Raw genomic sequence first — 24,390 nt, 5'->3', positions numbered from 1 at the left:
ACAGAATGAAGAGATTATGAACCAAGTGAAAGACCTCTTGGAAAAGGGTCTTGTCCAGCCTAGTACTTCACCGTATTGCTCTCCAGTATTGTTGGTTTTGAAGAAAGACGGATCTTGGAGAATGTGCATCGATTATAGAGCTCTCAACAAAATCACCATCAAGAACAGATTTCCAATTCCTAGGATCGATGATATACTCGACAGGTTACAGGGATCCTCATGCTTTAGCAGGATTGACTTGAAGAGTGGATATCATCAGATCAGAATAGCACCGGGAGACGTCTACAAGACAGCTTTTCGGACGACTTTTGGGTTATTTGAGTTTTTGGTGATGCCTTTTGGCTTAACCAATGCTCCTGCGACATTTAACCGGATGATGGATAGGATTTTTCGAGAGTACAGGCTATTTGTTGGCACTTTCTTTGACGACATCATTGTTTTCTCCAAGAATGAGGCAGAACACAGAGATCATCTGCTTCAAGTCTTTCAGGCATTACGAGATCACAAGTTAGTGATCAATGCAAAGAAAAGTGAATTTTTCCTACCAGAGATACACTTTTTGGGGCACATTGTGTCAGCAGCAGGAGTGCAAATGGATCCGGCCAAGATAGAGACTATCCGTGATTGGCCCGACTTGAAGAATGTCCATGAAGTTAGAAGCTTCTTGGGACTATGTTCGTACTACAGGCGGTTCATACGAAAGTTTGCAGAGGTTGCTTCCCCTTTGCATATCTTGACACAGAAAGGAGTACCTTTTTCGTGGGGACCCACAGAGGTGACTGCCTTTCAGACATTGAAAGAGAAATTGACTACGGGACCTATTTTGACTTTGCCGGACTTGCAGAAGTCATTCGAAGTATATTGTGATGCTTGTGGTCGTAGTCTGGGTGCGGTCTTGATGCAAGAAGGCCATGTCATAGCTTACGAGAGCCGTTTGTTCTCTAGGCCGGAGATGACAGCACAGATTTATGAGAAAGAGCTTTTGGCGGTTATCCATGCTCTTACTCAGTGGCAGCATTACCTACTCGCAGCGGATTTTACTGTCTTTGCAGACCATCAGAGTTTGCGCTACTTCTTGTCACAGAAGCAGCTTTCGGAAAAGCAGATGCGGTGGGCGAACATCTTGTCACAGTTTCACTTCCAGATTGTCCATGTGCAGGGACAGAAGAATGTGGTGGCAGATGCTTTGTCTCGGAAACCGTTGGTTCTGGCTATTTCCGCGATACATCATAAGAGCTTCGAGGATATGGTCGATCAGTGTGCCACAGATACAGATTTTGCAGATATTTTCACACGGATACGGGATGGGGAGACAGTAGCTGGATACTCCCTTCGGGAAGGCTACTTGATGAAAAAGACTATGTTGTGCGTTACACAGCCGTTGAGGGAAAAGGTTATGACTGATTGCCACTGTCCACCTTTTACGGGTCACCGCAGCATTGCTACCACCATGAAAGGGGTAGAGAGAGATTTCTTTTGGCGGAGACTGAAGAAGGATGTGGAAGAGTTTGTGCGTAGTTGCTTGGTATGCCAGAAGGTCAAGTTTGACAGGCATAAGGCACAGGGATTGTTACAGCCTTTACCTATACCCACCCGCCCCTGGGAAAATATTGAAATGGATTTCATTTTTTTTTATCTCCCGAGAATACAGAATGATCACGATGATTTTCCGATTACATGGCACGCCTGAGACGATTGTCTCTGACAGAGACCCCAGATTTATGAGTTTGTTTTGGAAGGCAATTTGGGAGAACATTGGGACGCGGTTGCAGTTCTCGTCATCGTTCCACTTGCAGACTGACGGGCAATTTGAGATTGCCAATTCAGTGATTTTAGATTTATTGAAGTCTTGTATCTCGCATCAGAAGACTCAATGGGAAAAGAACTTACCTTTGGTGGAATTTGCCTACAATAACACGATACACTCTTCGACGGGGAAGACGCCATGAGAGATTGTTGAAACTGCTGCGAAGGTTCCATCCTTCCTGAGCACGAAAGATTAGAAATTTGAAGCGGATGAATATTCGCGAGATTTGGATACGGCTTTTGCCAAGGTTCACGAGACTTTACAGAAGTCTCAAGAACGACAGAAAAAGGGAGCGGATCGCCATCGTCGCGACTGGAAACTGAAGGAGGATGATTGGGTGCTCTTACTTTTGAGAAGGCACGCCTAAGAAAAAAAAAAGGGAAAGGAGAGGCTTTTTCCAAAGCTTAGTATGTGATACTACGGACCTTTCCAGATTACTGAAAAGATAAATGAAGTCTCCTTCCGATTGAAACTGCCAGATACTTGGAGGATTCACAATGCATTTCATGTGAATCTCTTGAAACCTTTTAAAGGTGATGTGCCTGATGATGGGGAGCCTGATGAGCAACCCGAAGTGGAAGAAAACGAGGAGATCCTTGTTCCTGAACAGATTTTGGCACATAAGGATACGAAGAATAAGGGTAAAGTTCGAAGGCGGTTCTTGGTTAAGTTCAAGAATTATCCTGCACTTGATGCGAAGTGGATGGAGGAGGAGGACCTAGCAGATACTCCTCAGATTGTGAAACTTTACCTCGATGCTTTTGGTTTAGCATAGTCTACTCCAAATGGAACCCAGAATTCAGCTTGGCCGAAGATCTGGTGCAGTGGGATGCACAAGAGGGGAGTTACTCCACTCCTTTGTCAACAGATGCCTCGATTTTGATACTAAAGTCACTGATGTCTCTTTGAGCTTCAGGGATACTGAGAGCTGACAGTATTCTGCTGGATGACTTTATGAAATGGAATTCCTGATTATGATACTGATTTGTTCTTGACTTCTTGTGAGTGCAGGAACTGATAGCCGAAATGACTGCAGCATTTTGGTCTACTTGATCTCGAATAGACATGGTTGCAATAGGGGTTAGTCAATCGGACATCGATGAGGTCCCGATTGGACCTAGATGTGATTGCTAGCTACATTGCCGATAAATCATGGTCTAAGATCCGAATGAATGTTGAATGTCATGTGATGTCCTGTGATATCTGGTGATGTCCTGTGATGTCGTGTGATGTGACTGTCGATTTTGTACATGTGCTAGATGTGCGTTCCTAGTACGTAGGTACTAACAGTCAGTGTCTGCTAAGACGGTTTATGGCTTTTGTCGGTTTTGCAGGCGTAATCGCGGTCGATTACAATGCTTTCAAGAGGGGGGTATGTCACAAAGTGATGACGTGGCGGACAGCAGAAACCCTAATTTCTGCCAGAAACCCTAAAATTCCTGCAAACCCTAATTTTTGCCAAAAACCCTAAATTCCGGAAATCGCGGAGGCGGATTATTTTATAAAAAAAAAAATTTAAAAAAAAAAAATTTTTGGAAAACGATGAGCGACGCGAATTTTGCTTTTGCTTTTTTTTTATTAAAAAAAAAGAGAAAAGACTCTCTAAGAGAGAGAGAGAACTGATGCTTTTGATTTTAAAAGCTTTTGGGGCTCTGCTTTTGGGCATCCCTTGTAACCTTTAAATTAGTGGTGAGGGCCTCACTTCTCAGAGCATCTGGACGCAGAGTCTGAGAGTGAAACCCTAACCGCTCTCTTGTACTTTGATGATTGATTAATACAAAAAGAAATACCGAAAGGGGCGCCAGTCTTTGGGGCCAATATCTCTAGGCACGGAACTCCGCCGGGCCAGTGCAAATCTATTGTGATCTGTGAATTGTTTTGAAGTGGTTATTTGGTGCTGTCGCGGTTGATTCTTGACTTGGAGTGTCCAAGTTTGTTACAGTGGTATCAGAGCACGGCCGATTTCTCTTCTACGGGAAATCCGATCCCCGAATTTTTTTCCGCGGCACCTATGGCTTCAGGCAATGATCAGTCGACTCCCTCTGCATCTGGAGATGCGGGCTGGGATCACAACGAAGATTCAGACAGAGAGTATGGCCCGCCTCGGCCTACTCAGGGGGAGCAAACAGAGATGGAGCGTCGTCAATTGATTGGCGATGCAACAAAGATGATGCTCAATTTTGCCAAGGACCCGAAGATGGTAAAATATATGAACCAGACCTCTTTGAAAGAGGTACAGATGGAGTGGCAGAGAACCACAACACCACTCCCGAAACCCGCTCTCAAGAAACCTTCTACCTCCAAGAAATATACGGAGAAGGAACTGGAGAACGTGGTTGATGCACGGATTGCTCAGCTTTTCGACGTGCAAAAGAAAGACAAAAAGCACGGCAAAAAGCACGGCAAAAAGCAGAACAAAGGTACTGACTTCCCGGGATATTTGGGTCGTCAGTCGACATTCGACAAAGCAAAGAAACGGAAGAAGCGTGTTCGATTTGAAGGAGTACCCAGTTCTTCTTCTTCTTCTTCTGACAGTTCTTCTAGCTCCTCGGATTAGAGCGAAGAAGACAGAAAAAAAGCAAAAAGCGAAGCAAAACACAAAGCTTCGGAACGGGCAAGAAAAAGGCAAAGAAGGCTACATCTCGCCCAGAGACTGACAGTTCTACTGAGGACTCGTCTACAGACAGCTCAGATTCCGATGACGGAAAGTTTTATGCGAACAAGAAGAATTTTTACAAAGCCAACCAGTATGACTTTCTCGAAGATAACAGCAAGAAAGTCCGAGAGTTTAAGGAAGGTGGCCACTCGATCAAGTTTGATACTTTTCAGGATACTCAGATGCTTCGAAGGCTTTGTCTCTTATACAGCAGTTTGACATCGCTTTCGCGGGAGGACGCTATTCAGAGCACTCCAAGATTCGGAGAGCTGCCTCTTACTCTGAGGGGAATGCTCGTACTTGGTGGTCCACGCTTCTATTAAGCAAGACTGTGCCAGTTACATGGCTGAAATTCAAGAGGCTTTTTATTTCTTCTTGGTTGACTCAAGAGTTTGAGCGAGATATACGAGCTGCTTGGAACCATCTCCGGATGACCAAGAGCGATACAGTGAATTCTTACTGTGAAAGATTCTGGAACTCTTTTCTACCTGCCTCTTCATTCAAGAAGATCTCGTTCAGAGAACAAATTGAGCGGTTTACATTGGGTCTACCTACAGAGATCCGAGACCACTGCTTGGAACAGAAGTCAGCTTCTATTCAGGAGTTGATGAGTCATGCGAAGCGGGGCTTTGCAATTCACTCTGGCAGTCTGACCTACCCCACAGATGAGGTCATGACACAACGAACCGGACAGACTTCTGGGAATGAAAGTAGAAAACGAAAGAGCAACCCAGAGAAAAAGGATGCACGACCCAGACTTACTCATCAGGAGCGGACTCGCTACATCAGGGAGGGGAAGTGCTTTGGATGCGGGAAAACTGGACATATCTCCGCGAAGTGCCCTAAAAAGGCACAGAAAGAACAGAATGACAAGGACGACGAAAGGCCTGAGAGTTCGAGAGCAGCTGAGAACCGTGTACGAAAAGGCAAGATGAAAACAGGACTGGTTCCAGATTGTGTGGGTACTGATCCCGACACCATGGATGAGAGTACAGAACTTTGCCGAGCTTGGGGCAAAGTGAAAGATCAAGAGGCCCTGATTTTCTTTGATGGAGGAGCCAAGGCCAACTTCATTTCACCGGAATTGGCGGCGCGGCTCGAGATTACTCCCGATCGGATGGGACCATTTGCAGAGGCAGTTCTAGCGGCACCCGGCAGGGACACAGCCATTACACCTGTCATTGGCAAACTTCGGTTGCATTGTCAGGGGTATTTGGGGCATGAGGACTTCTTCATAATGCCTTTGGAGGGTTGTGATGTTCTCTTAGGGATTCCCTGGTACCACAAGAACAATGCCGTGGTCGATTATCGGGCGAGAAAAGCGACTTTGACTACAGAAAAGGGCAGAACAATTGTACTTGATATTAAACTAAAGGGCGAGTCTGTCCCTATTGTATCGGCTTCGGCTATTTCAAAATTAATGAAATCCAGTCTGTTTGTTTACTCGATCTTTATGAAAGAGTTGAGTGGTGATGATAGGACAAATATGTCTAAACTTGATAAAGAACGCCAAGATTTTCTACACTCTCACGCCGATTGCTTCTCAGAAGGCCTGCCAGGAGAGTTACCACCTGCTCGTCCTGAAGATCATACCATTGATCTGATACCTGGTAGTACACCACCGAACCGGCCACCCTACCGTGTGAGCCGAGCACAGAATGAAGAGATTATGAACCAAGTGAAAGACCTCTTGGAAAAGGGTCTTGTCCAGCCTAGTACTTCACCGTATTGCTCTCCAGTATTGTTGGTTTTGAAGAAAGACGGATCTTGGAGAATGTGCATCGATTATAGAGCTCTCAACAAAATCACCATCAAGAACAGATTTCCAATTCCTAGGATCGATGATATACTCGACAGGTTACAGGGCTTTAGCAGGATTGACTTGAAGAGTGGATATCATCAGATCAGAATAGCACCGGGAGACGTCTACAAGACAGCTTTTCGGACGACTTTTGGGTTATTTGAGTTTTTGGTGATGCCTTTTGGCTTAACCAATGCTCCTGCGACATTTAACCGGATGATGGATAGGATTTTTCGAGAGTACAGGCTATTTGTTGGCACTTTCTTTGACGACATCATTGTTTTCTCCAAGAATGAGGCAGAACACAGAGATCATCTGCTTCAAGTCTTTCAGGCATTACGAGATCACAAGTTAGTGATCAATGCAAAGAAAAGTGAATTTTTCCTACCAGAGATACACTTTTTGGGGCACATTGTGTCAGCAGCAGGAGTGCAAATGGATCCGGCCAAGATAGAGACTATCCGTGATTGGCCCGACTTGAAGAATGTCCATGAAGTTAGAAGCTTCTTGGGACTATGTTCCTACTACAGGCGGTTCATACGAAAGTTTGCAGAGGTTGCTTCCCCTTTGCATATCTTGACACAGAAAGGAGTACCTTTTTCGTGGGGACCCACAGAGGTGACTGCCTTTCAGACATTGAAAGAGAAATTGACTACGGGACCTATTTTGACTTTGCCGGACTTGCAGAAGTCATTCGAAGTATATTGTGATGCTTGTGGTCGTAGTCTGGGTGCGGTCTTGATGCAAGAAGGCCATGTCATAGCTTACGAGAGCCGTTTGTTCTCTAGGCCGGAGATGACAGCACAGATTTATGAGAAAGAGCTTTTGGCGGTTATCCATGCTCTTACTCAGTGGCGGCATTACCTACTCGCAGCGGATTTTACTGTCTTTGCAGACCATCAGAGTTTGCGCTACTTCTTGTCACAGAAGCAGCTTTCGGAAAAGCAGATGCGGTGGGCGAACATCTTGTCACAGTTTCACTTCCAGATTGTCCATGTGCAAGGACAGAAGAATGTGGTGGCAGATGCTTTGTCTCGGAAACCGTTGGTTCTGGCTATTTCCGCGATACATCATAAGAGCTTCGAGGATATGGTCGATCAGTGTGCCACAGATACAGATTTTGCAGATATTTTCACACGGATACGGGATGGGGAGACAGTAGCTGGATACTCCCTTCGGGAAGGCTACTTGATGAAAAAGACTATGTTGTGCGTTACACAGCCGTTGAGGGAAAAGGTTATGACTGATTGCCACTGTCCACCTTTTACGGGTCACCGCAGCATTGCTACCACCATGAAAGGGGTAGAGAGAGATTTCTTTTGGCGGAGACTGAAGAAGGATGTGGAAGAGTTTGTGCGTAGTTGCTTGGTATGCCAGAAGGTCAAGTTTGACAGGCATAAGGCACAGGGATTGTTACAGCCTTTACCTATACCCACCCGCCCCTGGGAAAATATTGAAATGGATTTCATTTTTTTTTATCTCCCGAGAATACAGAATGATCACGATGATTTTCCGATTACATGGCACGCCTGAGACGATTGTCTCTGACAGAGACCCCAGATTTATGAGTTTGTTTTGGAAGGCAATTTGGGAGAACATTGGGACGCGGTTGCAGTTCTCGTCATCGTTCCACTTGCAGACTGACGGGCAATTTGAGATTGCCAATTCAGTGATTTTAGATTTATTGAAGTCTTGTATCTCGCATCAGAAGACTCAATGGGAAAAGAACTTACCTTTGGTGGAATTTGCCTACAATAACACGATACACTCTTCGACGGGGAAGACGCCATGAGAGATTGTTGAAACTGCTGCGAAGGTTCCATCCTTCCTGAGCACGAAAGATTAGAAATTTGAAGCGGATGAATATTCGCGAGATTTGGATACGGCTTTTGCCAAGGTTCACGAGACTTTACAGAAGTCTCAAGAACGACAGAAAAAGGGAGCGGATCGCCATCGTCGCGACTGGAAACTGAAGGAGGATGATTGGGTGCTCTTACTTTTGAGAAGGCACGCCTAAGAAAAAAAAAAGGGAAAGGAGAGGCTTTTTCCAAAGCTTAGTATGTGATACTACGGACCTTTCCAGATTACTGAAAAGATAAATGAAGTCTCCTTCCGATTGAAACTGCCAGATACTTGGAGGATTCACAATGCATTTCATGTGAATCTCTTGAAACCTTTTAAAGGTGATGTGCCTGATGATGGGGAGCCTGATGAGCAACCCGAAGTGGAAGAAAACGAGGAGATCCTTGTTCCTGAACAGATTTTGGCACATAAGGATACGAAGAATAAGGGTAAAGTTCGAAGGCGGTTCTTGGTTAAGTTCAAGAATTATCCTGCACTTGATGCGAAGTGGATGGAGGAGGAGGACCTAGCAGATACTCCTCAGATTGTGAAACTTTACCTCGATGCTTTTGGTTTAGCATAGTCTACTCCAAATGGAACCCAGAATTCAGCTTGGCCGAAGATCTGGTGCAGTGGGATGCACAAGAGGGGAGTTACTCCACTCCTTTGTCAACAGATGCCTCGATTTTGATACTAAAGTCACTGATGTCTCTTTGAGCTTCAGGGATACTGAGAGCTGACAGTATTCTGCTGGATGACTTTATGAAATGGAATTCCTGATTATGATACTGATTTGTTCTTGACTTCTTGTGAGTGCAGGAACTGATAGCCGAAATGACTGCAGCATTTTGGTCTACTTGATCTCGAATAGACATGGTTGCAATAGGGGTTAGTCAATCGGACATCGATGAGGTCCCGATTGGACCTAGATGTGATTGCTAGCTACATTGCCGATAAATCATGGTCTAAGATCCGAATGAATGTTGAATGTCATGTGATGTCCTGTGATATCTGGTGATGTCCTGTGATGTCGTGTGATGTGACTGTCGATTTTGTACATGTGCTAGATGTGCGTTCCTAGTACGTAGGTACTAACAGTCAGTGTCTGCTAAGACGGTTTATGGCTTTTGTCGGTTTTGCAGGCGTAATCGCGGTCGATTACAATGCTTTCAAGAGGGGGGTATGTCACAAAGTGATGACGTGGCGGACAGCAGAAACCCTAATTTCTGCCAGAAACCCTAAAATTCCTGCAAACCCTAATTTTTGCCAAAAACCCTAAATTCCGGAAATCGCGGAGGCGGATTATTTTATAAAAAAAAAAAATTTAAAAAAAAAAAATTTTTGGAAAACGATGAGCGACGCGAATTTTGCTTTTGCTTTTTTTTTATTAAAAAAAAGAGAAAAGACTCTCTAAGAGAGAGAGAGAACTGATGCTTTTGATTTTAAAAGCTTTTGGGGCTCTGCTTTTGGGCATCCCTTGTAACCTTTAAATTAGTGGTGAGGGCCTCACTTCTCAGAGCATCTGGACGCAGAGTCTGAGAGTGAAACCCTAACCGCTCTCTTGTACTTTGATGATTGATTAATACAAAAAGAAATACCGAAAGGGGCGCCAGTCTTTGGGGCCAATATCTCTAGGCACGGAACTCCGCCGGGCCAGTGCAAATCTATTGTGATCTGTGAATTGTTTTGAAGTGGTTATTTGGTGCTGTCGCGGTTGATTCTTGACTTGGAGTGTCCAAGTTTGTTACAGTGGTATCAGAGCACGGCCGATTTCTCTTCTACGGGAAATCCGATCCCCGAATTTCTCTTCTACGGGAAATCCGATCCGATTCCAGTGAAGAAAACAGTCAAGCCGGATCACTTAGCGAGACTGTTTGTGGCCCAGATATTCAGATTACATGGCATGCCTGAGACGATTGTCTCCGACAGAGACCCCAGATTTACGAGTTTGTTTTGGAAGGCAATTTGGGAGAACATTGGCACGTGGTTGCAGTTCTCGTCATCGTTTCACCCGCAGACTAATGGGCAATCTGAGATTGCAAATTCAGTGGTTCTAGATTTGTTGAAGTCTTATATCTCAGATCAGAAGACTCAATGGGAAAAGTACCTACCTTTGGTGGAATTTGCCTACAATAACACGATACACTCTTCAACTGGGAAGGCGCCATTTGAGATTGTTGAAGGTGCTACGAAGGTTCCACCCTTCCTAAGCACGAAAGATAAGATTTTTGAAGCGGATGAATATACGCAAGACTTAGATACCGCTTTTGCCAAGGTTCGTGAGACTTTGCAGAGTCTCAAGAACGACAGAAAAAGGCAGCGGATCGCCATCGTCGCGACTTGAAATTGAAGGAGGATGATTGGGTGCTCTTACGTTTTGAGAAGGCACACCTGAGAAAGAAAAAGGGAAAGGAGAGGCTTTTTCCAAAGCTTAGTATGCGATACTAAGGACCTTTCCAGATCACTGAAAAGATAAATGATGTCTCCTTCCGACTGAAACTGCCAGATACTTGGAGGATTCACAATGCATTTCATGTGAGTCTCTTGAAACCTTTTAAGATGGGAGCCTGATGAGCAACCCGAAGTGGAAGAAAACGAGGAGATCCTTGTTCCTGAACAGATTTTGGCACATAAGGATACGAAGAATAAAGATAAAGTCCGAAGGCGGCTCTTGGTTAAGTTCAAGAACTATCCTGCATTGGATGCAAAGTGAATGGAGGAGGAGGACCTAGCAAATACTCCTCAGATTGTGAAACTTTACCTCGATGCTTTTGGTTTACCCTAGTCTACTCCAAATGGAACCCAGAATTCAGCTTGGCCAGAGATCTAGTGCAGTGGGATGCACAAGAGGGGAGTCACTCCGCTCCTTTGTCAACAGATGCCTTGATTTAGATACTAGAGTCACTAATGTCTCTTTGAGCTTCAGGGATACTGAAAGCTGACAGTATTTTGTTGTGTGACTTTATGAAATGGAATTCTTGATTATGATACTGATTAGTTCTTGACTTCTTTTGAGTGCAAGAACTGATGGACGAAATGACTTCCATTTTGGTCTAATTGATCTCGAATAGACATGGTTGCAATAGCGGTTAGTCAATCGGACATCGATGAGGTCCCGATTGGATCTAGATGCGATTGCTAGCTACATTGCCGATAAATCATGGTCTAAGATCCGAATGAATGTTGAATGTCCTGTGATGTCTAGTGATGTCGTGTGATGTGACTCTCGATTGGTACATGTGCTAGATGTGTGTTCCTAGTATGTAGGTACTAACAACTAGTGTCTGCTAAGACGGTTTATGGCCTCTGTCTGTTTTGCAGGCGTAATCAAGGGTGATTACAATGCTTTCAAGAGGGGGGTATGTCACAAAGTGATGACGTGGCTACCAAGAGCAGAAACCCTAAAACCTGCAAACCCTAATTTCTGCCAAAAACCCTAATCTGCAAAAACCCTAATCTCTGGAAACCCTAACCCTAACTGCTGGCTGAAACCCTAAAGGTGGCTGAAACCCTAAAACTGGCGACAGAAATGCCACATGGCAGCAGTACAGATTTCCGAATTTTCCGACGTGATTTACGATGCTTTTTGGGCTGCGGAAATTACGCCAGGCAGCTTTTTGGGCATTGCTTTTCTCTACGCACTTTGTGTGTGTGTGTGTGTGTGTGTGTGTGTGTGTGTGTGTGAGAGAGAGAGAGAGAGAGAGAGAGAGAGAGAGAGAGAGAGAGAGAGAGACTGCTTTATTTTTTAATGGAGAGAGAGAGAGCTTGTGAGAGGAAAACAGTTGCTTTTGATTTGGAAGCTTTTGGGGCTCTGTTTTTTGGGCATCCCTTGTACACTTTAAATAAGCGGAGAGGGTTCTCACTCTGTAGAACATCTGGACGTAGAGTCTGAGAGTGAAACCCTAACCGCTCTCTTGTACTTTGACATTGATCAATACATAAAGAAATACCGAAAGGGGCGCCAATCTTTGGGGCCAATATCTCTAGGCACGGAATTATGTTGGGCCAGTGCAAGTCTATTGTGATCTGTGAATTGTTTTGAAGTGGTTATTTGGTGCTGTCGTGATTGATTCTTGACTTGGAGTGTCCAAGTATGTTACACCTAGCACGGTTGAAAGACAATTGGCGCACTCTCAAGCAAAATGGTATGCCAATTATGTTTTTCTCTAATCGTGTTTTGCAGCTCGGCACCCAATTACGTAAATCGGATGATGAGCGCAAGGAGGCTTTCATTTTCGGGTTGGACGACTATATCAAGTTTGATGTTGAAGTCCTCGGCCCAATCGATCTTAACAAGGCGGTAGCGATTGCTCTCGCACAAGAGATGAAGCACAACAAGGGAAAGCCTAAGGAAAACAAGACTTCTCCAAGTACCACTCAAACTTCTCAGAACCCTCACAATGGTAAGAACGGTAAGAATGCTAAGAATGGTAACTCTTCTATCCAATCTTCCTCTAGTCTCTCAGAAAAGAACACTCAAAATGAACCTAAGGGTAAGGCTAACACAATTTCTAAACCTAAGCTCACTCCATATGAAAAGGCAGAACATATATCACGTCGGAAGAGCAAAGCACTTATTCTAAGGAAGGTCGTTGTTATCATTGTCACATCAAGGGTCACATAAAAAGAACATGTCCTAAGCTTGAATCTAATGAATCTAAAGAACCACAGAACCCACTTCCTCTGTCAATGCAATAAACCCACTTCGTCAATCAATGCAATAAATGAGAACACGAGTGTGACCCAAGTTCCTCGTGATCCTCCCATTGATGAGTCTCTCATTAAGTGTTATGGTCATGTCAAGGGTCAACGTTTTGTCATATTGTTTGACCCAGGCAGTATGCATGATGTGATAAGTGACTCTCTTGTCGAAAGAGCCCGCTTGGAGGTTAGCAAGACATCTCCTTTCGAGGTGTCGAGCTTCGCGCCAGGTATGGACTCTCTCATCGCGCAAGAGTGCCTTGATGTTTTGTTCATTGTTCAACAAGCGTTCTTCCACAGAAAATTTGTAGTCTCTCCTCTCTCAAGATGTGATATGCTTTTAGGTATTCAATGGTTTCGTGAGCACAACCCTCTCATTGATTGGGCAGCTAATACGTTCACTTTCAATGCTAAAAGTGACTCTCCCATTGACATTCGTGGCGAGCAAGTTGTTCATTCTTCATCTCTCATTTCTAATGTGCAGGCGAAGATTGAAAAGAATTAGGAGAAGGAGACTCTCTCAGTCTCGCAAGACACACATGATTTGCATGATAATGATAAGCATAATGATTTGCATGATCAAGATGTGATTATTCACGAGCATGATGATTTGCAGGATAATGATGTGGTTGTTCACAAGGATGATGGTGATGCTTTTCCTAGCAAAGCTAACCTCGTGGCAGATACGATCGATCACGAAGAACCGATCTTGGCTCTCGAGTCGAGTTCCAAAGAACCCCCACAGGAAGTATTCTGTGTTCGAATGAATAGTCAGCACGTATTGTTCGAGTGTTTCATTCATGATGCTTTCCTATATTTTAGTCACCGTCTTTATGTGATCCCTTCTCATAGGCATGACATATTGCATGTTGAACTTTATTCACTCATGAATGAGCACGGATGTATGCGGATTATTCATGAAAAGATGAAATGTTTGCACCCAAGGAATTCACATTCCATGTCTCTTCCTTGGCATGACACGGTATCCGAAAGAGCACAAGAAGGATTGAACATCAAGCATGGGCATTTCCATTGTGATTTGCCACAGTTGATTGATTTAGATCAGAAAGTCAAGATTCGACCTCATTGTTTGCATGTGTTTGATGAACGGTTTGGCACTCCGTCTCTATGTTCATCTCCATGCATGCACAGTTTTTTCGAAAGAATAATAATTTTCCAGTCACTTTACATGGGATGGGTATGTTCATGTTTTTGTGTTAGAAGTGGTTTCAGGAATTTTCATCCTCGGAGATTCTTAAAGAAGGTAGACGCATGACTCTAGACGAAGTTGAAGCATTGAAAGAGCCATAGATGACTTTGTCTCGCTTTCGGCACGGCCCAAAGAAGCAAGCGTTGCAAACCTTTACGAAGTTCAAGTATCGCATGACCATGCATCAAAGTGGGCCAACGAAGAGTCCTTTCCAAGATTCCACACGCTATTGGCGATCTCCCTCGACGCCATACAGTTCAGTATCAGTACCTCACTTTGAAAAGGAGGGGATGTCACGTGCACATCTAACCCTATGTGTACGTGGACAAGCTACTTCATGACATGGGTTCAGTTCAATTAGCTTAGGAAGTGATCTGCACTTTTGTGAGTCTGTTCGCAGATCGTGCATGTCCAGACACAGAGTAGATGCATATCCTCTGGTTGCACACAACATGATCATCAGATTTCAGTCAGAACCCATCAGGAGCATTTTTACAGTGCATAGACCTATTTTCCCTATTTTAGCCAATTTTCACTTATTATTTTTAAGTGACCTTTGTTGGGAACCAGGTAGGGCAATTTTGATAAGCGAGTATATAAGAAACCTAGCGCTAGTATAATCTCGTAGAAGAGGCAGCACGAACACCTTGTTCAATAGGCACCTTCTCAGCAAGATCCCCCCCCAAACAGCAAACCTAAAGTTTAGCAAACAGCAAGCCTAGTGTTTTTCAGCCATCACCAAGCCCTAGCGTTTTGCATGGCAGATCAGCCCCGGCAACAGCAAGACCACAGCAAGACACCTAGCGTTTTTCCATCTGCACAACATTCAGCCCTAGCGTTTTTGCATCAGCTTAACAGCCTAGCGTTTTGCAGATTCTCCGCGACAAGGCCACAAGTTGCACCAACGTTTTCAGTTATCAGCAATCAGACACCGCAGAACAAGTCCCAAACTTCGCAGATCTCACCTTCTCGCAGCAGATCCTCGCCGCACTGTCAGATCCATCGAAGTTTGCAGTTTCAGCATGTGCGTTTTCAGCGCGTCGTCGTCGCATCGTGGCCATTGACATCGTCACCGACATAGAAGCCAGAATTCAGCAGATAAAGATTTGCAGATTTCAGCCCTTAGCGTTTTCAGATTTCAGCCCGTCTCGTCGTCGTCCGCATCGTCGTCGACATCGTCGGCGAGTCCATTGCATTGTAGAGTAAATAATAGACCGCTCTCGACATAGAGAGTGGGGCCTGCGGAGGAGGGTTTGACAACATTCTAGTGTTGTATTCTTCTCTCTCTCTCTCTCTCTCTCTCTCTCTCTCTCTCTCTCTCTCTCTCTCTCTCTCTCTCAGCACCTTCATTCACAGTGTTTGCCACTTTGTTTATGACCAATTGCACTCTCTCACTAAAGGAACGGAAGGCTCTCCCTCCTGTAAGTAAAAGTAAACTTGAGCACAGTTCGGAGCACTCATCTTGAGCAAAGTTCAACATTCACTTTCGCTGCACCTTACATGTTCCCATATAGTTGCATTAGTACCCAGTGTCGGTATTTAACTGCATGTGAAGCATCTCTTATAAGTGAGTTATTAACTTATTTAAAAGTGACATTTAAGCCAGCATTTAGCAAGTCGTGGGATTGTTTTGGAGCATTTGCCCAGCTTTAATTCCATATACAAGTGACCCTAGGGGTCGCTTCTGAAGGACAAGTCCAATACCCGCAATACAAGCAGTAGCACCACCGGCACCCAGCCTAGCGTTTTCAGCATAGAGCATCAGATCTGCCTACAGCACCCCATCAACACCAGCGTTTTCAGCCATCAGCCCATCGCCATGCACTAGTAGCAAATCAGCCAGCGTTTTTCAGCATTTAGTCACCAGCACCAACGATTACAGATTTCAGTCATTATTTCATCGTCACATCACAGTTCCAAGTTCGATCAGCACTAACGTTTTCAGTTTTCAGCCCATCCTCGACATCAGCCATGGCAAATCAGCCCATACCCTTGTCGAGCTTGTAAATCCCACTCAACAACCCTAGAGTTTTGCATTTCAAGCCCTAGCCTCACAGATCCAAGCATCAATAGCAAGATCTTATCAGCACCTCAACCTCTAGGACCGTTTTATCAACATTTGTGCAATTCAAAGCAAATACCTCTCTAGCGATAGAGAGGGGAACCTTGAAGGGGGTTTAAGACCCCATCCGGTGTTAGTCTTCTCTCTCTCTCCTTCACTCACAGAACCTTCATTCACAATACCATTCTCTTCTCTCTCTAATATGAAGTAAAAGGAACTCTCTCATTGAATAAAGGAACCTTGAATACGCGTTGAGCACTAGTCCTGAGCATTCACCATCAATCACTTCCGCTGCACATTACAGTTTTTGCTGGGGAGCAGGGGTAGAGTTGGGCTATCCTTCTTGAGTGCAGTTCACCCCTCAAAAGCAGCCTTTCCTAGGCCTTGAGATCATGCATTGGCAGAGTTTCTCGTCCGAGATGCAAGCTATGGAGCAGAGAAATCCATTGACATCTAGAGAGAAGCCTCCCTCTATGCCGGCCTTGAGTCATGTCTCTCCCCCTCCAAATAGATTCTCTTGTAGGAAGGAGGTGCACTAGATCTACACTTATAAAGCAAAGTTGATACCCATGTGGAGGCCGAGTCAGTGGTCTCGTACATGAGCAAATGGCAATAGCAATTGCAGTTGTGTGTACCACAATCTATCCATCAAGGGCATATCAGATCTATGCAAGACCACCCTGGGTCACTTGTATATGTAGTTTGTTATCAGAATGAAAAGCCTTTCCCAAAGATCTCTCTCTTTCTCTCTCATTCTCAAATGTCCTGTCTCTTTCTACCTCGGTGATCTCTCTTCTCCACGTTGCCTTGTATCTGGTATTCTCTAGTGTGGAAGGATCTTTTCAAAGTCGAGCCAAATTGGAGTCGAAGTGTCCATCAGATCGAAGGCTAGCCCATGTCTTCATTGCATCTTTCACCGCCTATTTTGACAAAACACGAAGTTTTAGTATGAAACGTTTCACCACATAAAAAAGAGGAAACAAAATGTATGACCAAAAAGTCAATATATGAGAAAAAAAAATGTCACGTGACACATCCAACCCTATGTGTCCGTGGACAAGCTACAGCATGATCAGGGTTCAGTCAGTCCAATCACTCTAGATTTAGCAGTGATCTGGCACTTTTGTGAGTCTATTCGTAGACCGTGCATGCCGAGTCACTTAGCATAGATGCATATCCTCTGGTTGCACACAGCATGATCATCAGTATTCCCATCAGAATCCATTAGAATCAGTTAAGGGATTTTTCCAGTGCATTTAGCCTATTTTCCCTATTTTTGACATTTTTCACTTATTATTTTAAGTGACTTTCCAACAAAAGTAGGTAGGGCAATTTTGCTAAGTTTATATATAAGCAAACCCAAGTTAGCACTTTCTGGTAGAAGAGGCAGTCGGAGCTCCCCGCTCAACAGGCAACTTCTCAGCAGAACCGCAGAACCCCCCCCCCCCCCCCCCCCCCCCCAATCTTGGCGCTACCTTCTCCATTGGCTAGCGTTTTTGGTTCCAGCAGTGACCCTCCAAGATCTGGCATTTTCAGCATTGCCCGGATCGTCATCCTCACCAACAACACCTAGCGACTGCAGATCCCTCTCATCGCCATCAAATCCCAATTGGCTAGCGTTTTCCAAATCAGCCCATTGGCGTTTTTGCTCAGCAAGCATCAGCATTTTGGAGTCCAACAATCCCAGCATTTTTGCTAAGGACACACGCAGCCCAGCGTTAGTGTTTTTCAGCCCTAGCCGCGTCAGAGAGGCAGTGTTTTCCAGCCTATGGGACAACAGTAGAATCAGCCCCCATAGAATGCAGAAGATCCCCCATTTTGAGCCATAAAAACACAGCCAAAACAGTCATTTTCAGCCACCAAAACAGTCCCGAAATTCAGCAGTTAGAAGACCACAGATTTCAGCCCTAAAGTCGTCGTCGTCATCACCGTCGTCGTCATCGGCATAGTCCCAGATTGCATCAGTCCATTGCATCATCATTGTACCACTTTGTGCAATCATAAGTAGACCACTCTCGCCGACGAGAGTGGGGCCTTCGGAGGGAGGGTTTTACAACATCTCTGGTGTCGTATCTCTCTTCTCTCTATCTCTCAGTCTCATACACTTGCACGCACATTATCCATTCACTTTGTTCGTGATCATAGCACTTTCCATTAAGAACGGAAGGCTCTCCCTTCCATAAGAACTAAAAGGAACCTTGAGCACAGTTCGGAGCACTCATCTTGAGCAAAGCGCAAACAATCATTCCGCTGCACCTTACATTGGTATCAGAGCTTTGGCAGTGTTCTGTATCACTCAAGGAAAGAACCACAAGAATTTTTTGCTTGTTGAGGTCGCACGAACCCAAGTTCACTTGGGCGTGTCGATTCCTAATCGTGTTTTGTTGAAGAGTGACAGGAATCCCAAGAAAGAAGGGCTTGTCCAGCCTCCCCTTGTGTCTCTTTTCACTCATTGAGAGCGGACCCTGCACTTAGCGGCCGGCCAATTGACATGAGGTGGGAAAAAGCAACCTTGGTGTGAGCGCAAGGCCGCCAAGGGGTGCGCCCGCGGAAAGGAGTAGAACTCGGGTGAAGAGAAGATCCTTCTCAAACACGATTTGCAAGCGAAGGAACACCTCAAGAACCTCAAAAACCTCAAGAACCTCATAAACTCAAGAACCAAGACCCCCAAGAACCCAAGTTCCTCGTGAACTTAAGAACCCAAGAATCCACAAGAACCCACGATTGCAGAATGGTCATCACTCGAAGCGGAATGGATACTTCGCTTGGAGGTGATGAGCATGAGAGAGGCGAAGAAGAATTTTCCCCACCAAGAGGTTTTTCAGACCCTCCCCCTTTTCCATCTACGACAAAGATTGCACTAACTCCTATGGAGGAGTTGGACCAAGAAAGAAAAGCAGAAAGAAAAGCCTATGAAGAAGACATGGCAGCCATAGAGCGCCGGTACCAAGAAAGAATGGCAGCCATAGCGCGTGAGAGCGAGCGAGCGCGTTTGGAAGCCAGAGCCAGACAAGCAGAATTTGATCGTGAGAACAAAGCAATACAAGAACAGAGCGACCGACAAAACAAAGAATTCTGGCGACTCTATTCTCAAGTTCAGGCACAGATGCAAGAGATTTGGGGAAAGGAGATTGTCTCAGTCTCTTCTTCTCCAAAGCATGACACACAGGAATTGCATGATTGTGTGAAGCATGATGATGATTTGATTGACAATGATAAGCACAATGATTTGCATGATGATAAGCATGATGATTTGGATGACAAAGATAAGCATGATGATTTGAATGATATTGCTAAGCATGATGATTTGGATGCCAATGACCAGCATGATGATTTGCATGACCAAGATGTGATTTCTCACAAGCATGATGAGCTGCATGAAGATGATGTGATTGTTCACAAGGATCATGTGTTAGTGGATGCTTTTCCTAGCGAAGCTAACCTCGTTGTAGATTCGATCAATCACGAAGATCCGATCTTGGCTTTCGAGTCGAGGTCCAAAGAACCCCCACAGGATGATTCGATCATTCAGGAAGAACCAATCTTGGCTCTCGAGCCTTGGTCCAAAGAACCCTCACAGGAAGTATTATGTGTTCGCATGATTGATACACACGCATTGTACAAGTGTTTCATTCGTGATCGTTTCCTGTACTTTAGTCAGCATCTTTATGTGATCCCTTTTCCTAGGTATGACATATTGTGTGTTGAGCACGTTTCTCTCATGGATGAGCACGAATGTATGCGGATTTTTCATGAAAAGTTGAAAAGTATGTAAGTCAAGAAGTCACATTCTATGTATCTTCCTTTGCATGACACAGTTTCCGAACGAGCACATGAATTGTGAATTGCCACAGTTGATTGTTTTAGATCAAACGAAAAAGATTCGCTCTCATTGTTTGCATGTGTTTGATGAACGGGTTGTCTATGTTCGTCTACATTGCATACACAGTCTTTAGCGAAGACAAGATTTTTTCCCTTGACTTTACATGGAATGGGTATGTTCATGGTTTTGTGTTGGAAGTGGTTTCAGGAATTTTCAGCCATGGAGATTCTTGAAGATGGAAGAAGCACGACTCTATACGAAGTTGAAGCATCGAAGGAGCCACAGAAGACTTTGTGTCGCTTTCGACGCAGCCCAAAGAAGCAAGTGTTGCAGACCTTTATGAAGTTCAAGTACCGCACGACCCACACATCAGAGTGGGCCGACGAAGAGTCCCTTCCAGGATTCCGAATGTTTTTGGCGATCTCCCTCAACGCCATACAGTTCGGTACCAGTACCTCACTTTGAAAAGGAGGGGATGTCACGTGACACATCCAACCCTAAGTGTCAGTGGACAAGCTACAACATGATCAGGGTTCATTCAGTCCAGTCAGTCTAGATTTAGCAGTGATCTGGCACTTTTGTGAGTCTATTCGTAGACCGTGCATGCCCAGTCACTTAGCATAGATGCATATCCTCTGGTTGCACACAGCATGATCATCAGTATTCCCATCAGAATCCATTAGAATCAGTTAGGGGATTTTTCCAGTGCATTTAGCCTATTTTCCCTATTTTTGACATTTTTCACTTATTATTTTTAAGTGACTTTCCAACAAAAGTAGGTAGGGCAATTTTGCTAAGTTAATATATAAGCAAACCCAAGTTAGCACTTTCTGGTAGAAGAGGCAGCAGGAGCTCCCCGCTCAACAGGCAACTTCTCAGCAAAACCGCAGAACCCCCCCCCAACCTTGGCACTACCTTCTCCATTGGCTAGCGTTTTTGGTTCCAGCAGTGACCCTCCAAGATCTGGCGTTTTCAGCATTGCCTGGATCGTCATCCTCACCAACAACACCTAGCGACTGCAGATCCCTCTCGTCGCCATCAAATCCCAATTGGCTAGCGTTTTCCAAATCAGCCCATTGGCGTTTTTGCTCAGCAAGCATCAGCGTTTTGGAGTCCAACAATCCCAGCGTTTTTGCTAAGGACACACGCAGCCCAGCGTTAGTGTTTTTCAGCCCTAGCCGCGTAAGAGAGGCAGCGTTTTCCAGCCTATGGGACAACAGTAGAATCAGCCCCCATTGGATGCAGAAGATCCCCCATTTTCAGCCATAAAAACGCAGCCAAAACAGTCATTTTCAGCCACCGAAACAGTCCCGAAATTCAGCAATTAAAAGACCACAGATTTCAGCCCTAAAGTCGTCGTCGTCATCGGCATAGTCCCAGATTGCATCAGTCCATTGTATCGTCATTGTACCACTTTGTGCAATCATAAGTAGACCACTCTCGCCGACGAGAGTGGGGCCTTCGGAGGGAGTGTTTTACAACATCTCTGGTGTCGTATCTCTCTTCTCTCTCTATCTCTCAATCTCATACACTTGCACGCACATTATCCATTCACTTTGTTCGTGATCATAGCACTTTCCACTAAGAACGAAAGGCTCCCCCTTCCATAAGAACTAAAAGGAACCTTGAGCACAGTTCGGAGCACTCATCTTGAGCAAAGCGCAAACAATCATTCCGCTACACCTAACAAAAAAAGCCCACAACATCTCAACTTTGCAAGCCCCAACGAAAAACTAAGGGTCTAACCCTATGTGGACGTGGACAAGCTAACTCTATTTCTAGGGTTTAGGACATTATAGAAAGTGTTCTAGCACCCTTGTGAGCCTATGCGCCGAATTTGCATGTCCAGGCACTTTAGACTAGTTGCATACCCTCTAATTGCACATGAGCATAACCAGTGTCTGCTATGTGTAGGCACTGGGGAGTGTTTCCATGTAGTTGCATTAGTACCCAGCCTCGGTATTTATCTGCATGTGAAGCACCTCTTATAAGTTAGTTTATTAAATCATCAATAAGTGACATTTTTAGAAATCGTGGGATTTTTTTGGGCATTGCCCCACCCAGCTTTAATCCCATATATAAGTGACCCTAAGGCCTAGGGGTCACTTCTCAAGCATAAGTCAATACCCTTAATACAAACACCGAGTACCCGCAATACCTCAGCATTCTGGCGTTTTCGCACCATCAGCTGTAGCATTTTTCAGCCCAAGCTTCAGATCGGCCAGTGTTTTTAGTTTTCAGTGCAAAACAACAAATCGATCAGTGTTTTCAGATTCAGACCTCAAATAAGCCAGCATTTTCAGATTTCAGGCCTGGCCTCATAGTCCCAAGACAAATCAACCCTAGCGTTTTGCAATTTCAGCCCTTGGCCTTGCAGCTCCAAGCATCTACTACAAGATCCCATCAACATCTCAGCATCTAGAACCATTGTATCAGCATTTGTGCAATCTAAAGCAAATACCTCTGTAGCGATAGAGAAGGGGCCCTTGAAGGGGGAGGGGGGGGGACCCCATCTAGTGTTGAGTCTTCTCTCTCTATATATTACTCACGGCACCTTCATTCACAACATCTTTACCCTCTAGTCTTTGCACATCTCTCATGAAGTAAAAGGATCTCTCTCGTGAAGTACAAGGAACCTTGAGTACGCACTGAGCACTCATCCTCAGCATTCACCATCAATCACTTCCACTACACATTACAAGTAGTCACCCACAAGACAATATAACCATCAGCTCCATCATGCATAGTATTGACTAAATTCTACAAAATCCCCAATAAAGTCGCCAGTGCCATAGTGGGTGTAGAACTAGGTACCAATATATGTTCTCTCACAAACTCACACTCAACACACACACACACATGAGCATATATCGACTCAAAAATTTGCGTTCTTTCTGTCATAAATCTAGAGATGCAAGGCAGACTCAGCCATGGCCCATATCGAAACATAGCACAAAAGAAGCAATAAATAGCTCCAAAGAGAGGGCGATATGGCCGCCAAAAGTCGCCAAGGATGACTGCAAAAGAAGGTGCCAAGGGCTAGAAAAAAACGCTGGTGTTGGCAATCATCCTCAAAAACACCAAGGAGTGGGTGGGCTAGGGTTAGCTCTATGCAAGGGCGCCTAAAAACCTGAGAGGGAACTCGATTGGCACGTCCTCTAGCTCTAATCTACATGCTAGTGTTGCCAGATGCCCACCAAAGTGTAACAACACCCGTCAAGCACGTGTACAAACAATTTGTGCATTCCAAAACTGGAAAACCTAATCTAATGGACTTGTCCAGGCATGCAGCTCCTACAATCGGGCTCATAAATTGCAAGTAAATAATCCCCTAGGATCTATGACACTATTATATGCAGATCCAATTCAACTTTTTCAGTGCCACTTTGACAATGGTCTGATCTACTATAGAAGTGGGGGGTGCTTTTTCTTCCAGACTCTATCAAATTGCAGCTCCAAATTGCAAGCACAAAAACAAGTACCATTTGGATCCAAAGACCCTTCTTTTTCTCAAGTGACCTACAAAGTGAGCCTGTGTTCCTCCTATGCAGAAATCTCATAGAAATCTGACATTCCGCTCACTCTTCTTCAGTAGCATCATCAGTACCCAAAACAATTACTAATGCTCCCCACAATTGCCCCACACATACACATACATGCACACCCACACAACTACTAACACAACCATTGATAAAAGGTCTATGCAAGCTCTGTGCAATGCTCTGGTAACACAAAAGAAGCAAGTAAAGCTTAGAATATGAGGGTGAGGATGTGGTTTCCTTAAAATGCACAAAGCCATAAACACGTACATATATTGCTCCCTTACCAGCCACAATCAAGGCTGCCGTGACAAAGTCGCGACCTAGTCGGAGTGACATGGAGTAGAGCAGGTACAAGCTGCGGCGGGGCTCGGTACCAAGGGCTGAGAGGCCGAGTGCGCCCATACCCAGGCCCACCCCCACGGCTGCCACCACTTTGAGTTTGGGAAACCATGGACGATGTGTAGGGGAGATGGAGCTCCCGCTGGGGGTGGTGGACGAGAACGATGCTGCTGCAAACTTTGGGCGGTAGCGCAGGAGCTTTGCAAGCTCCCCTGCCCCTCTGGTCATTGCAAACGTAATTTCAGCTCCTCGATCGCGCCTTCCAGCTTCCAGAGAGCATAGTTTAATAATTAAGCATGCCGAAAGAAAGCCTCGTGACTAATTGACACCACTTCTATGAGGTGACTAATTGACACCACTTCTATGAGGTGGGATCTACTCTCCCTATTAATTGGGGGCGGAGGGTTAGCTCTATGTGGTTTAATCTCCAAGTGATCACCATGTGATCACAATTAAAGTGAACCCCAAGTAAATTTGATGTGAACATCAAGTGACCGCCAAGTGATCCCCATGTGAATCCCAATCGACATGTGATTATCTTGTGACCCCACCCATTACCAAGTGATTACAGTGTGACCTCGACTATCCCAAAGTGATTGCAGTGTGA

The 24,390-nt window shown here is 44.9% G+C and overlaps 1 protein-coding gene across 1 annotated transcript in view; it reads right to left on the bottom strand.

Moving 5' to 3' along the window:
• Nucleotides 1-24,087, bottom strand: part of ATH9 (ABC2 homolog 9) — a 60,902-nt gene extending 36,815 nt beyond the window's left edge. The window contains exon 1 of the mRNA XM_086508902.1: nucleotides 23,729-24,087. Within this exon, the coding sequence (XP_086365028.1) occupies nucleotides 23,729-24,011 (283 nt within the window). The 5' untranslated portion in view covers nucleotides 24,012-24,087. The remainder of the gene's footprint in view (nucleotides 1-23,728) is intronic.
• Nucleotides 24,088-24,390: the final 303 nt, after the last annotated feature.

This window comes from Adiantum capillus-veneris, chromosome 3 (assembly GCF_014529385.1).
Source record: "Adiantum capillus-veneris isolate H3 chromosome 3, ASM1452938v2, whole genome shotgun sequence".
In the NCBI taxonomy this organism is placed as follows: domain Eukaryota; kingdom Viridiplantae; phylum Streptophyta; class Polypodiopsida; order Polypodiales; family Pteridaceae; genus Adiantum; species Adiantum capillus-veneris.
This window is presented reverse-complemented; position numbering and strand designations above follow the sequence as displayed.